The following is a 12,613-nucleotide window of genomic DNA, read 5'->3' on the forward strand; positions in this document are numbered from 1 at the left end:
GTGACTAGTGAGGTGCCGGAAGGCTCAGTGCTGGGACCCCAGTTATTTACAACATACATTAATGATTTAGACGAGGGAATTCAATGTAACATCTCCAAGTTTGCGGATGACACAAATCTGGGTGGAAGTGTGAGTCGCGAGGAGGATGCTATGAGGCTGCAGGGCAACTTGGATAGGTTGGATGAGTGGGCAGATGCAGTATCATGTGGATAAATGTGAGGTTATCCACTTTGATGGCAAGAACAGCATGGCAGCTGAGCTGGAGACCCGGGTTCAATCCTGACTAAGGGTGCTGTCTGAACGGAATTTGTACGTTCTCCGTTGTAGATCAGTGCATGTTCCCTTAACCTCCCCACTACTAACCACTCCCCATTGTCTCCAGTATAATTGTAGTGTCCCCACCTCTAGCTCGCTCTCTAGCTCCAGTGATGACCACGGACAGCTACAGCTTAGTGTATCAAGTCTCAGTTTAATAAACAGTTACAGTAAAAAGACTTGTGTGTGCACCCGCTCTGGCCGGCTGGTCAAGCCGCCTGTCCGCTACGGGGAGTTCGCATAGTTTTATACTGTTGCCGGTGCGATTGGTGTTCGTAGCGTATGAGCCGTGGTCACTCTGTATAGTACCTGCCATGCTTTTGTTTCTAAGAGGAAGGATGTAGATCAGTGCATGTTCCCTTAACCATAGTGACCTCCCCACTACTAACCACTCCCCATTGTCTCCAGTATAATTGTAGTGTCCCCACCTCTAGCTCGCTCTCTAGCTCCAGTGATGACCACAGACTGCTACAGCTTAGTGTAAAGTCTCAGTTTAACAAACAGTTACAGTAAAAAGACTTGTGTGTGCAGTAAGTCATTTTACATCTGCGTGAGTTTTCTGAGATCTTCGGTTTCTTCCCACACACTCCAAAGACGTACAGATTTGTAGGTTAATTGGCTTGGTATAAGTGTAAATTGTCCCTAGTGTGTGTAGGGTAGTGTTATTGTGTGGGGATCACTGGTCGGTGCGGACTCCGCGGGCTGAAGGGCCTGTTTCTGCGTTGTACAGGTGCACAACCTTTTATCCGAAAGCCTTGGGACCAGACACTTGTCGGATTTCGGACATTTTCGGATTTCCGAATGGAAGATTTTTAGCGTAGATTAGGTAGGTAGCGCGGGCGGCTTGAAAAGTCTGGAGCGGCTGCCTCCTCCCCGGAGACCGGGGAATCATGGTAAATCATTGCATAAATGTTAGTCAGTTAGTTTGGAGGGATTTTATGTGGTGGTGGTGGGGTGGGGGTGAAGGGGGAAACTTTAATTCTTAGTCCCCTACCTGGTCGGAGACTCCCAACATCGCGGAGTTGGGGGCTCCGTCCGGCCGCGGGCGGCGGTGGATTTGGAGCTCTGACCCCGGCAACTCTACCCCTGGCTGTGAGGCGCTCCAAATCCAGCGCCGCCCGCGGCAGGACGCCCGCAGTCCCAGCTCCGCGAATGTTGGGAGTCGGCCGCCACAGCGCTCCGGAGCTTACCAAATGGCGACCTGGTAAGGCAACCTGGTATCCCAGCGCTGCGACGCCGCCGACTCCCAACATTCGCGGAGCTGGGGCTGCGGGCGTCCGGCCACGGGCGGCGGTGGATTTGGAGCGCCCTGCAGCCAGGGGTAGAGTTGCCGGGGTCGGAGCTCCAACCAGCGCCGCCCGCGGCCGGACGCCCGCAGCCCCAGCGCTGCGGAGCTTACTGCACGGCGACCCGGTAAGGCATTGACCGCTCCCCGCCTCTCCGACCAGGTAGGGGACTAAGAATTAAAGTTTACCCCTTCACCCCCCCCCCCCTTTCCCTTAAAAGCCCTCCAAACTAACGGACTAACATTTAAGCAATGATTTACAGATGTTTAAGTGTCTCCCCGGTCTCCGGGGAGGAGGCAGCCGCTACAGTAGTACAGACCGTGGGTCGTTTCGGGTCAAGTTTGGCGCCAAACGCGAGCTTTGGTGTGCAGACGACATCCTGGAAAAAATGGCCGGTTTCCGGAACTCCGGATAAAAGGTTGTGCACCTGTATTTCTTTAAAAAAAGGCAGATTACTATCTGAATGGTGTCAGATTAGGAAAAAGGGAGGTTTAACGAGACCTGGGTGTCCTTGTACATCAGTCACTGAAAGTAGGCATGCAGGTACAGCAGGCAGTGAAAAATGCTAACGTTGGCCTTCATTGCAAGAGGATTTGAGTTTAGGAGCAAGGAGGTCCTACTGCAGTTGTACAGGGTCCTGGTGAGACCACACCTGGAGTATTGTGTGCAGTTTTAGTCTCCTAATTTGAGGAAGGACATTCTTGCTACTGAGGAAGTGCAGTGTCGGGTCACCAGGTTAATTCCCGGGATGGCGGGCCTGTCATATGAGGAAATAATGGGTTGACTGGGCTTGTATTCACTAGAATATAGAAGGATGGTAGGGGATCTTATAGAAACAAATAAAATTCTTAAGGGATTGGACAGGCTAGATGCAGGAAACATGTTCCCATATCCAGATCCAGGGGTCACAGTTTAAGATTAAGGAGTAGGCCATTTAGGACTAAGATGAGGAAAAACTTTTTCACCCAGAGAGTTGTGAATCTGTGGTATTGTTTGCCACAAAAGGCAGTGGAGGCCAATTCACTGAATGTTTTCAAGAGAGTTAGATTTAGCTCTTAAGGCGAATGGAATCAATGGATATGGGGGAAAAGAAGGAAAAAGGAAAGGGGTACTGATTTTGGATGATCAGCCATGATCATATTGAATGGCCTCTTCCTGCACCTATTTTTTATGTTTCAATGTTTCCACTGTTCCACTTCCACGGGAACGAGGCAAATGAAGGACCGAGATGAGAAAAACATTTTTCACACAGAGAGTGGTGAATCTCTGGAATTCTCTGCCACAGAAGGTAGTTGAGGCCAGTTCATTGGCTATATTTAAGATGTGGCCCTTGTGGCTAAAGGGATCAGGGGGTATGGAGAGAAGGCAGGTACAGGATACTGAGTTGGATGATCAACCATGATCATATTGAATGGCGGTGCAGGCTCAAAGGGCAGAATGGCCTCCTCCTGCACCTATTTTCTATATTTCTACGATAGGCCGGTTCGTCTGGCTTCAGTGAGTGGTAATATTTTAAAGTCCATGAGTAAGGATAAGGCTTCAGGGTACATGGAAGCACAGGATAAAATAATCTGGTCAGCATGGTTTTGTTGAGCGGATCTCGCCTGACAAATCTGTTGGAATTCTTTGAGGAAACAATAAGCAGGTTAGACAAAGTAGTCATTGGATTTTCATAAGGTGCCATACGTGAGTGCTAAACAAGATGGTGTTAGACGCAAGGTACTACTACCATGGATAGAAGATTGACTGACTGGCGGGCTATATTTAAGAGGGAGTTAGATGTGGCCCTTGTGGCCAAGGGGATCAGAGGGTATGGAGAGAAGGCAGGTATGGGATACTGAGTTGGATGATCAGCCATGATCATATTAAATGGCGGTGCAGGCTCGAAGGGCCGAATGGCCTACTCCTGCACCTAATTTCTATGTTTCTATGTTTCTATGTTTTCCAGGCACTGTCTGTGTAAACAAAAACTTGCCCCTGCACAACACTGCCCAGTCCATCATCGGCTCTGACCTCCCTACCATCGAGGGGATCTATCGCAGTCGCTGCCTCAAAAAGGCTGGCAGTATCATCATGGACCCACATCATCCTGGCCACACTCATCTCCCCGCTACCTTCAGGTAGAAGGTACAGGAGCCTGAAGACTGCAACGTCCAAGTTCAGAAACAGCTTCTTCCCGACAGCCATCAGGCTATTGAACTCAACTCAAACAAAACTCTGAACATTAATAGCCCATTATCTGTTTATTTGCACTTTATCTGTTTGATTTATTGATGTGTGTATATATTTATACAATGGTATATGGACACACTGATCTGTTCTGTATTTATGCCTTCTATATTCTGTTGTGCTGAAGCAAAGCAAGAATTTAATTGTCCTATTTGGAACAAATGACAATAAACGCTCTTGAATCTTTAAACTTTGCCCCACTCACTTTAAAGGCATGCCCTCTAGTTTTTATATATTTTCATCCAGAGAAAAAGGATCTTACTGTCAATCCTAACAATGCCTCTCTTATACATTTCTGTTAGATAACCTCAGCCGTTCCAGAGAAAACAATCCAAGTCTATCCAACCTTCAAGTAGCTCATATCCCCTAATCCAAGCATCATTCTGGTAAACCTTTCATAAGCATCCACATCCTTCCTGTGATAGGGTGACCAGTACTGTCTGCAATACTCTGTATGTGGCATAACCAAAGTCCTATAAAGATGCATCACGACTTGCTGAATCTTATACTCAATGTCCTGACCAATGCCTCTCATAGCTATAAGATGAGGGGAAAAGTGTAATGGAGACTAGACCAAGTGCAGACCCATTGGGTATGCTCCCCCAACGCAAGATTCTACCACTCACCCGTTCCCCCAACGCCATATTGCACCACTCACTCATTGCCCCCAACAGTGCAGGCGCGGCTCATTCCTCCTCATCCCCAAGCACTCCCTCCTCCTCCTCCTCATCCTCCCTCGTCAATCCCTAGAGAGGGAGGGAAGGGCGAGGTAGGGAGCGAGGGTAGGAGGGAGAGAGAAGGAGGGGGGTAGGGGAGAGAGGGGGAGGGGGTAGTAGAGAGGGGGAGGGGGGGGGGTAGAGAGGGGGCAGGGGGGTAGAGAGGGGGGGGGGTAGAGGGGGGGGTAGGGGGGGTAGAGAGGGGCAGGGGGGGGGGAGAGGGGGGGGGGGGGGTAGAGAGAGGGGAGGGGGAGGGAGAGGGGAGAGGGGCAGGGGGGGTTAGAGAGGGGCAGGGGGGGTAGAGAGGGGAGAGGGGGGTAGAGAGGGTAGAGAGGGGGGGGTAGGAGGGGAGGGGGGTAGAGAGGGAGGGGGGGGGGTTAGAGAGAGGGAGAGGGGGGGGTAGAGAGGGGAGAGGGGGGTAGAGAGGGAGAGGGGGGGGGTAGAGAGGGGGGGGGGGGAGAGGGAGAGGGGGGGGTAGAGAGGGAGAGGGGGGTAGAGAGGGAGAGGGGGGGGGGGGTAGAGAGGAGAGAGGGGGGTAGGGGGAGGGGGGGGGTAGAGAGGGAGAGGGGGGGGTAGAGAGGGAGAGGGGGGGGTAGAGAGGGGGGGGTAGAGGGGGGAGAGGGGGGGGAGAGGGGGGGGGGGTAGAGAGGGGGGGGTAGAGGGGGGGGGGGGGTAAAGAGGGAGAGGGGGGGGGTGAGAGGGTAGAGGGGGGGGGGTAGAGAGAGAGAGGGAGAGGGAGGCAGGGGGGGTAGAGGGGGGGGGGGGGGGGGGGGGGGGGGGAGGGGAGGGGGAGGGGAGAGGGAGAGAGGGGGGGGGGGGGGGGGTAGAGAGAGGGGGGTAGAGAGGGAGGAAGAGGGTGCGAATGTGGGTAGATAGGGAGGGGGAATCTCCCTCCTCCACCCCCCCCCCGCCCCATTTCCCTCTACCACTCCACTCCGCACCCCATTTTATTTCCCTCATCCTCCTTCCCTCTCTGCCATTCCCTGCGCCAGGACCTAGCCAGGTCGTAGAGCAGGACAGGGCCTGGAACTTAGCCTGATTCTCGTTCTCGGACCGGCCCTGTCTGTAGACTCCAGCCGTCAGCTCAGCTGCCACCTGGGGTCCAGTCCAGGCCCAGACTTCATGTCCGGGCTTGTCACTGACCCAGGCTGATCCTTGGATCCAGCAGCGGCTTCTCTCTCGGCCCCGGTCATGGCCCCATCCCAAGCCCCGGGCTCGGCCCTCGCTCCAGCACCACCCTCCCCACCAGGTGTCAGGTGCCAGCGGACGCCTCCACTCCTCGTTCACTGCGAGCGCTGGAGTGCCCTTCCCTCCCGGAGAGCCCCGTCCTGCCTTGCGAGTGCATTGTGGCGTCACTCTGGTTTTTTTCCCCAAATGGGTGAGTTTTCAAAACTTTAAACAATTAACAACTTCAGAAATATAAGTGGGAATGCGACAGGAAGACGTTTATTGCCTCGATGGGAAAAAAGTGAGTAGAATGTGTGAAAATGGGAAGGATGTGGCCTAGCCTTTGGTGGAAAATAGGAATTAAACAGATATTCTCACACACACACAACGAAGAGTTTTAGTATTTACAGATGTGCATAGAGTAGTGGGGGACCCGGCACATTGCCAGGCATGGAGGTAGAGGCAGATAAGATAGTGGTGTTTAATAGGCTGTTAGATCGGCACAACAAAAGCTTTTCACTGTACCTCGGTAGACGTGACAATAAACGAAACTGATGGAAGTGCAGGGATAAGACGGAAATGGATCACGTACAGGGATTCAAGATCAGTTTGGATCCCAAATATTGTCGGCCGAAGGGCCCATTCCTATGCTGTATTATACGAAAGCTTCATTACCACTCGATCTACGTGTTGCCAACAACAGGGAATTGTGGTCTTGGACCCCAAGATCCCTCTTGCATCGATGCTGCCAAGGGTCATGCCATTAATTTATATTTTCCCCTTACATTCGACCCCACAAAGTACAACACCTCATACTTGCTCGGATTAAACACCTTCTGCCATTTCTATAGCTAATCCATATCTCGCTGTATATTTTCAGTCTTCCACAGTCCACAACTTTCTTTGTGACATTTGCAAACTTACTAACCAATCCATCCACTTTTACATCCCAGTCTTTTATATATATCACAAACAACAGAGGTCCCAAAACAGATCCCTGTAGAAATCCACTGGTCACAGACCTACAGCCAGAATATTATTCTTTGACCACAATCCTCTGATTTCTATCAGTAAGGTTGTTCTGAAACTGTACCACCAAGTCACTGTTAATCCCCCGCATCTTAAATTTCTGGATCAGCCTACTAAGGGGGACTTAACCAAATGCCTTACTAAAATCCAAGTAGACAACATCCACTGCCCTAAATATTAGTAGAATCAAGGGACATGGGGCTAGTGCAGGAAAGGGCATTTAGTGCTGAGATTGATACCCATACTGAATGGCAGAGCAGGCCTAAATATCAACCCCCCACTTCTAATCTTAATTTTCTTATCTGCCTCTCCTGCATCAGGACTCACATTTCAACAAAACACTTACATGTAACATGATGGGTATAGCTTGCATTTGTATAGGAGTAGGCATTAGGAATCCAGATTCCTCTACATGTTGAATAACTTTTGGGTGAACCTTGTAGTCTTGTTGAAGCTGCTCAAAGGTAGCAACAGGTTCGGGGATATCAGTTCCATCCACGTAAATCCGATGCTTGCGCCGAAACTTATTTATCTTGAAAATAAGACGTTATAACAAAGGAAAATATTACTGTTGTGTTATTAAATTATCCTTCCTGTAATAAACAAATTCCTATAAATGAACAAAAGGCTAACCTTTTCTCGCTGCTGGTGTTGAAACTTCTCAGCATTGGGTTCTTTGCCATGACTTCTGTGAATCTTGCTTCCCAGTGAGGACATTGCCCCTTCACCATTTCTTAAAGTGGGAAAAATGTTGTGTATTTCAGTCTCAGCTTGTGCTTGAGGCCAGGCGGCAGCAGAATAGAAATGAGACAGAATGGGAACTGTTAATACCAACACCAGCAAATGTTCTTTATGCAACAGAATATCATTATTAAAAATAATTAAGGAAACCCAAGCACGAACTCTCAATTTTTCTTCACCAAAACAATTAAAATAATTAAGATAAGTGTAAGGCAAGGCAAAGCAACTTTATTTATATAGCACATTTCATACACGAGGCACTCAAAGTGCTTCACATAAAAACATGTCATACAATAAAATGAAATAATATAATGAAATAAAATAGAATTAAAAGAAAATAAAAGCAAAATTAAAAATGCATTATAAAAATGCAAAAATTAAAAGTGCAATGTAGTTAAGATTTAGCTGAAAGCTAAAGTAAACATAAAAGTTTTCAGTCTAGTTTTAAAAGTGGTCAAAGTTGAGGCAAGTCTTAAATATTCAGGAAGTTTATTCCAGCTATTTGTTGCATAGTAACTAAATCCTGCTTTCCCATGTTTTGTATTTACTCTGGGAATCACTAACAGATTGGTCTCAGAAGATCTTAGCGGTCTAGAAGGCTTATATAGTGGAAGCATGTCAGTGATATACTTTGGCCCTAAACCATGTAGTGATTTATAGGTGAGCAGCAGGATTTTGAAATCAATTCTCTGACAAACAGGGAGCCAATGTAAGGATTTAAGAATTGGTGTAATGCGTTCAAATTTTTTGGTCTTTGTTAGAACTCTAGCAACAGCGTTCTGAACAAGCTGTAGCTGCCTGAGTTTTTTTTCGGTAGACCTGCAAGGAGACCGTTACAATAATCTAGCCTACTAGTAATAAAGGCATGTACAAGTTTTTCTAAGTCTTGAGCTGACACGAGTCCTCTTAATCTTGCTACGTTTTTGAGGTGATAGTAGGCCGATTTTGTTACTAATTTGATGTGACAGTCGAAATGTAAATCTGAATCCATAATAACCCCAAGATTTCTGGCTTTGTTTGAAGTTTTCAGGGACAGAGTGAAGGTGTTGGGTTACTTTAAGCCTTTCTTTTTTTTTTAGCACCAAAAACAATTATCCCCGTTTTGTCCTTATTTAGTTGGAGGAAATTTTGGCGCATCCAGTCTTTGACTTGCTCAATGCACTGGCACAGCAGATCTATGGGGCGATAGTCATTTGGTGATAGCGCTACATAGATTTGAGTGTCATCGGCATAGCAGTGGTGGTCAATATTATTATTTCGCATGATTTGCCCTAGTGGGAGCATGTAGATGTTGAATAAAGAGGGCCCTAAGATCGAACCTTGCGGGACTCCACACGTCATGTTGGTTGGTTCTGATACAGAGTCGCCAATGGAAACAAAATAGTTCCTATCTTGTAGATATGACCTGAACCAACTTAAGACTGTGCCTGAAAGCCCCACCCATTTTTCCAACCTGTCCAAAAGTATTGAGTAATCAACAGTGTCGAATGCAGCACTGAGGTCTAATAGCATTAATATTGAAACTTTGCCAGAGTCTGTGTTAAGACAGATGTCGTTTACAACTTTAATAAAGGGCGGTCTCGGTGCTATGAAGAGGTCGAAATCCTGACTGGAAGTTGTCGTAGCAGCCAGTTAAGGCCAGGAAGTGATTAAGTTACTGGAGGAAAACTTTCTCAATGATTTTACTTATGAAAGACAGGTTTGATATTGGTCTATAGTCGTTAATAATAGAGGCATCTAGGCACCGCTTTTTTAAAAGAGGTTTAAACATAGAACATAGAAACATAGAAATTAGGTGCAGGAGTAGGCCATTCGGCCCTTCGAGCCTGCACCGACATTCAATATGATCATGGCTGATCATCCAACTCAGTATCCCGTACCTGCCTTCTCTCCATACCCCCTGATCCCCTTAGCCACAAGGACCACATCTAACTCCCTCTTAAATATAGCCAATGAACTGGCCTCAACTACCCTCTGTGGCAGAGAGTTCCAGAGATTCACCACTCTCTGTGTGAAAAAAGTTCTTCTCATCTCAGTTTTAAAGGATTTCCCCTTCATCCTTAAGCTGTGACCCCTGGTCCTGGACTTCCCCAACATCGGGAACAATCTTCCTGCATCTAGCCTGTCCAACCCCTTAAGAATTTTGTAAGTTTCTATAAGATCCCCTCTCAATCTTCTAAATTCTAGAGAGTATAAACCAAGTCTATCCAGTCTTTCTTCATAAGACAGTCCTGACATCCCAGGAATCAGTCTGGTGAACCGTCTCTGCACTCCCTCTATGGCAATAATGTCCTTCCTCAGATTTGGAGACCAAAACTGTACGCAATACTCCAGGTGTGGTCTCACCAAGACCCTGTACAACTGCAGTAGAACCTCTCTGCTCCTATACTCAAATCCTTTTGCAATGAAAGCTAACATACCATTCGCTTTCTTTACTGCCTGCTGCACCTGCATGCCTACCTTCAATGACTGGTGTACCATGACACCCAGGTCTCGCTGCATCTCCCCCTTTCCCAATCGGCCACCATTTAGATAATAGTCTGCTTTCCTGTTTTTGCCACCAAAATGGATAACCTCACATTTATCCACATTATACTGCATCTGCCAAACATTTGCCCACTCACCCAGCCTATCCAAGTCACCTTGCAGTCTCCTAGCATCCTCCTCACAGCTAACACTGCCCCCCAGCTTAGTGTCATCCGCAAACTTGGAGATATTGCCTTCAATTCCCTCATCCAGATCATTAATATATATGTGTAAATAGCTGGGGTCCCAGTACTGAGCCTTGGGGTACCCCACTAGTCACTGCCTGCCATTGTGAAAAGGACCCTTTTACTCCTACTCTTTGCTTCCTGTTTGCCAGCCAGTTCTCTATCCACATCAATACTGAACCCCCAATGCCTTGTGCTTTAAGTTTGTATACTAATCTCTTATGTGGGACCTTGTCGAAAGCCTTCTGGAAGTCCAGATACACCACATCCACTGGCTCTCCCCTATCCACGCTACTAGTTACATCCTCGAAAAATTCTATAAGATTCGTCAGACATGATTTACCTTTCGTAAATCCATGCTGACTTTGTCCAATGATTTCACCACTTTCCAAATGTGCTGCTATCCCATCTTTAATAACTGACTCTAGCAGTTTCCCCACTACCGATGTTAGACTAACTGGTCTGTAATTCCCCATTTTCTCTCTCCCTCCCTTCTTAAAAAGTGGGGTTATGTTTGCTACCCGCCAATCTTCAGGAACTACTCCAGAATCTAAAGAGTTTTGAAAGATTATTACTAATGCATCCACTATTTCTGGAGCTACTTCCTTAAGTACTCTGGGATGCAGCCTATCTGGCCCTGGGGATTTATCGGCCTTTAATCCATTCAATTTACGCAACACCACTTCCCGGCTAACCTGGATTTCACTCAATTCCTCCAACTCCTTTGACCCGCGGTCCCCTGCTATTTCTGGCAAATTATTTAAGTCTTCCTTAGTGAAGACGGAACCAAAGTAGTTATTCAATTGGTCCGCCATATCCTTGTTCCCCATGATCAACTCACCTGTTTCTGACTGCAAGGGACTTACATTTGTTTTAACTAATCTCTTTCTTTTCACATATCTATAAAAACTTTTGCAGTCAGTTTTTTATGTTCCCTGCCAGTTTTCTTTCATAATCTATTTTTCCTTTCCTAATTAAGCCCTTTGTCCTCCTCTGCTGGTCTTTGAATTTCTCCCAGTCCTCCGGTATGCTGCTTTTTCTGGCTAATTTGTACACATCATCCTTCGCTTTGATACTATCCCTGATTTCCCTTGTTATCCATGGATGTACTACCTTCCCTGATTTATTCTTTTGCCAAACAGGGATGAACAATTTTTGTAGTTCATCCATGCAGTCTTTAAATGTCTTCCATTGCATATCCACCGTCAACCCTTTTAGAATTAATTGCCAGTCAATTTTGGCCAATTCACGTCTCATACCCTCAAAGTTACCTTTCTTTAAGTTCAGAACCATTGTTTCTGAATTAACAATGTCACTCTCCATCCTAATGAAGAACTCAACCATATTATGGTCACTCTTGCCCAAGGGGGCACGTACAACAAGATTGCTAACTAACCCTTCCTCATTACTCAATACCCAGTCTAAAATAGCCTGCTCTCTCGTTGGTTCCTCTACATGTTGATTTAGATAACTATCCCGCATACATTCCAAGAAATCCTCTTCCTCAGCACCCCTGCCAATTTGATTCACCCAATCTATATGTAGATTGAAGTCAACCATTATAACCGTTTTGCCTTTGTCGCACGCATTTCTAATTTCCTGTTTGATACCATCTCCAACTTCACTACTACTGTTAGGTGGCCTGTACACAACACCCACCAGCGTTTTCTGCCCCTTAGTGTTTTGCAGCTCTACCCATACCGATTCTACATCCTCCAAACTAATGTCCTTCCTTTCCATTGCATTAATCCCCTCTCTAATCAGTAACGCTACCCCACCTCCTTTTCCTTTCTGTCTATCCCTCCTGAATATTGAATATCCCTGGATGTTCAGCTCCCAGCCTTGGTCACCCTGGAGCCATGTCTCCGTGATCCCAACTATATCATAGTCATTAATAGCTATCTGCAGTTTTCAAGACTTTTGGGAAATTGCCTGATGGAAGAGAGCTGTTATCGATTTGCAATATGTCTATTGCTAGGCAGTCAAAAACATTCTTAAAGAAGTTGGTAGGTAAAGCATCAATGCAGCAGGTGGATGGCCTTAGTTGTGTCACCGTTTCCACAAGAGTTTTAGAGTCTACTAGACCAATGGCAGATCCGTTGGGTCTGCTCCCCCAACGCAGCCGTTCCCTACCCGCAGCCGTTCCCTACCCGCAGCCCCCACGGGAGACGTGGTCCTCGAACTGAAGCCGTTCTTGAAAGGCCGAATTAAATGGCGTCTCTTGAGGTTGAAATGCTGGCGCCAGCAGCCGTTATGGTCGCTGGCCAGCAGGAGGCGACAAAATGAGTGAGTGGGGGGGGGGGGGGGGGGGGGGGGGGAAGGATTTGATTAAAAACGTGTACTTAAAGGCGACGAAATGTAATGAGGAGCGGATACTTAGAAAAAAAAGCAAAATCTCCATCTAAATGGAAAAAATCTG

General features: G+C 47.1%; 1 protein-coding gene across 2 annotated transcripts in view; it reads right to left on the reverse strand.

Annotated features, from left to right (window-relative positions):
• The window catches only part of ddx52 (DEAD (Asp-Glu-Ala-Asp) box polypeptide 52), a 64,085-nt gene that overhangs the window by 41,661 nt on the left and 9,811 nt on the right, over positions 1-12,613 (reverse strand). The window contains exons 3-4 of one of the 2 annotated variants that reach the window (XM_055658219.1): positions 7,376-7,518; positions 7,089-7,274 (exon numbers count right to left, since the gene is read on the reverse strand). In XM_055658219.1, the coding sequence (XP_055514194.1) occupies positions 7,089-7,274; positions 7,376-7,518 (329 nt within the window). The remainder of the gene's footprint in view (positions 1-7,088; positions 7,275-7,375; positions 7,519-12,613) is intronic. The other variant, XM_055658220.1, reaches the window with a different exon arrangement.

This window comes from Leucoraja erinacea, chromosome 28 (assembly GCF_028641065.1).
Source record: "Leucoraja erinacea ecotype New England chromosome 28, Leri_hhj_1, whole genome shotgun sequence".
Classification (NCBI taxonomy): Eukaryota; Metazoa; Chordata; class Chondrichthyes; order Rajiformes; family Rajidae; genus Leucoraja; species Leucoraja erinaceus.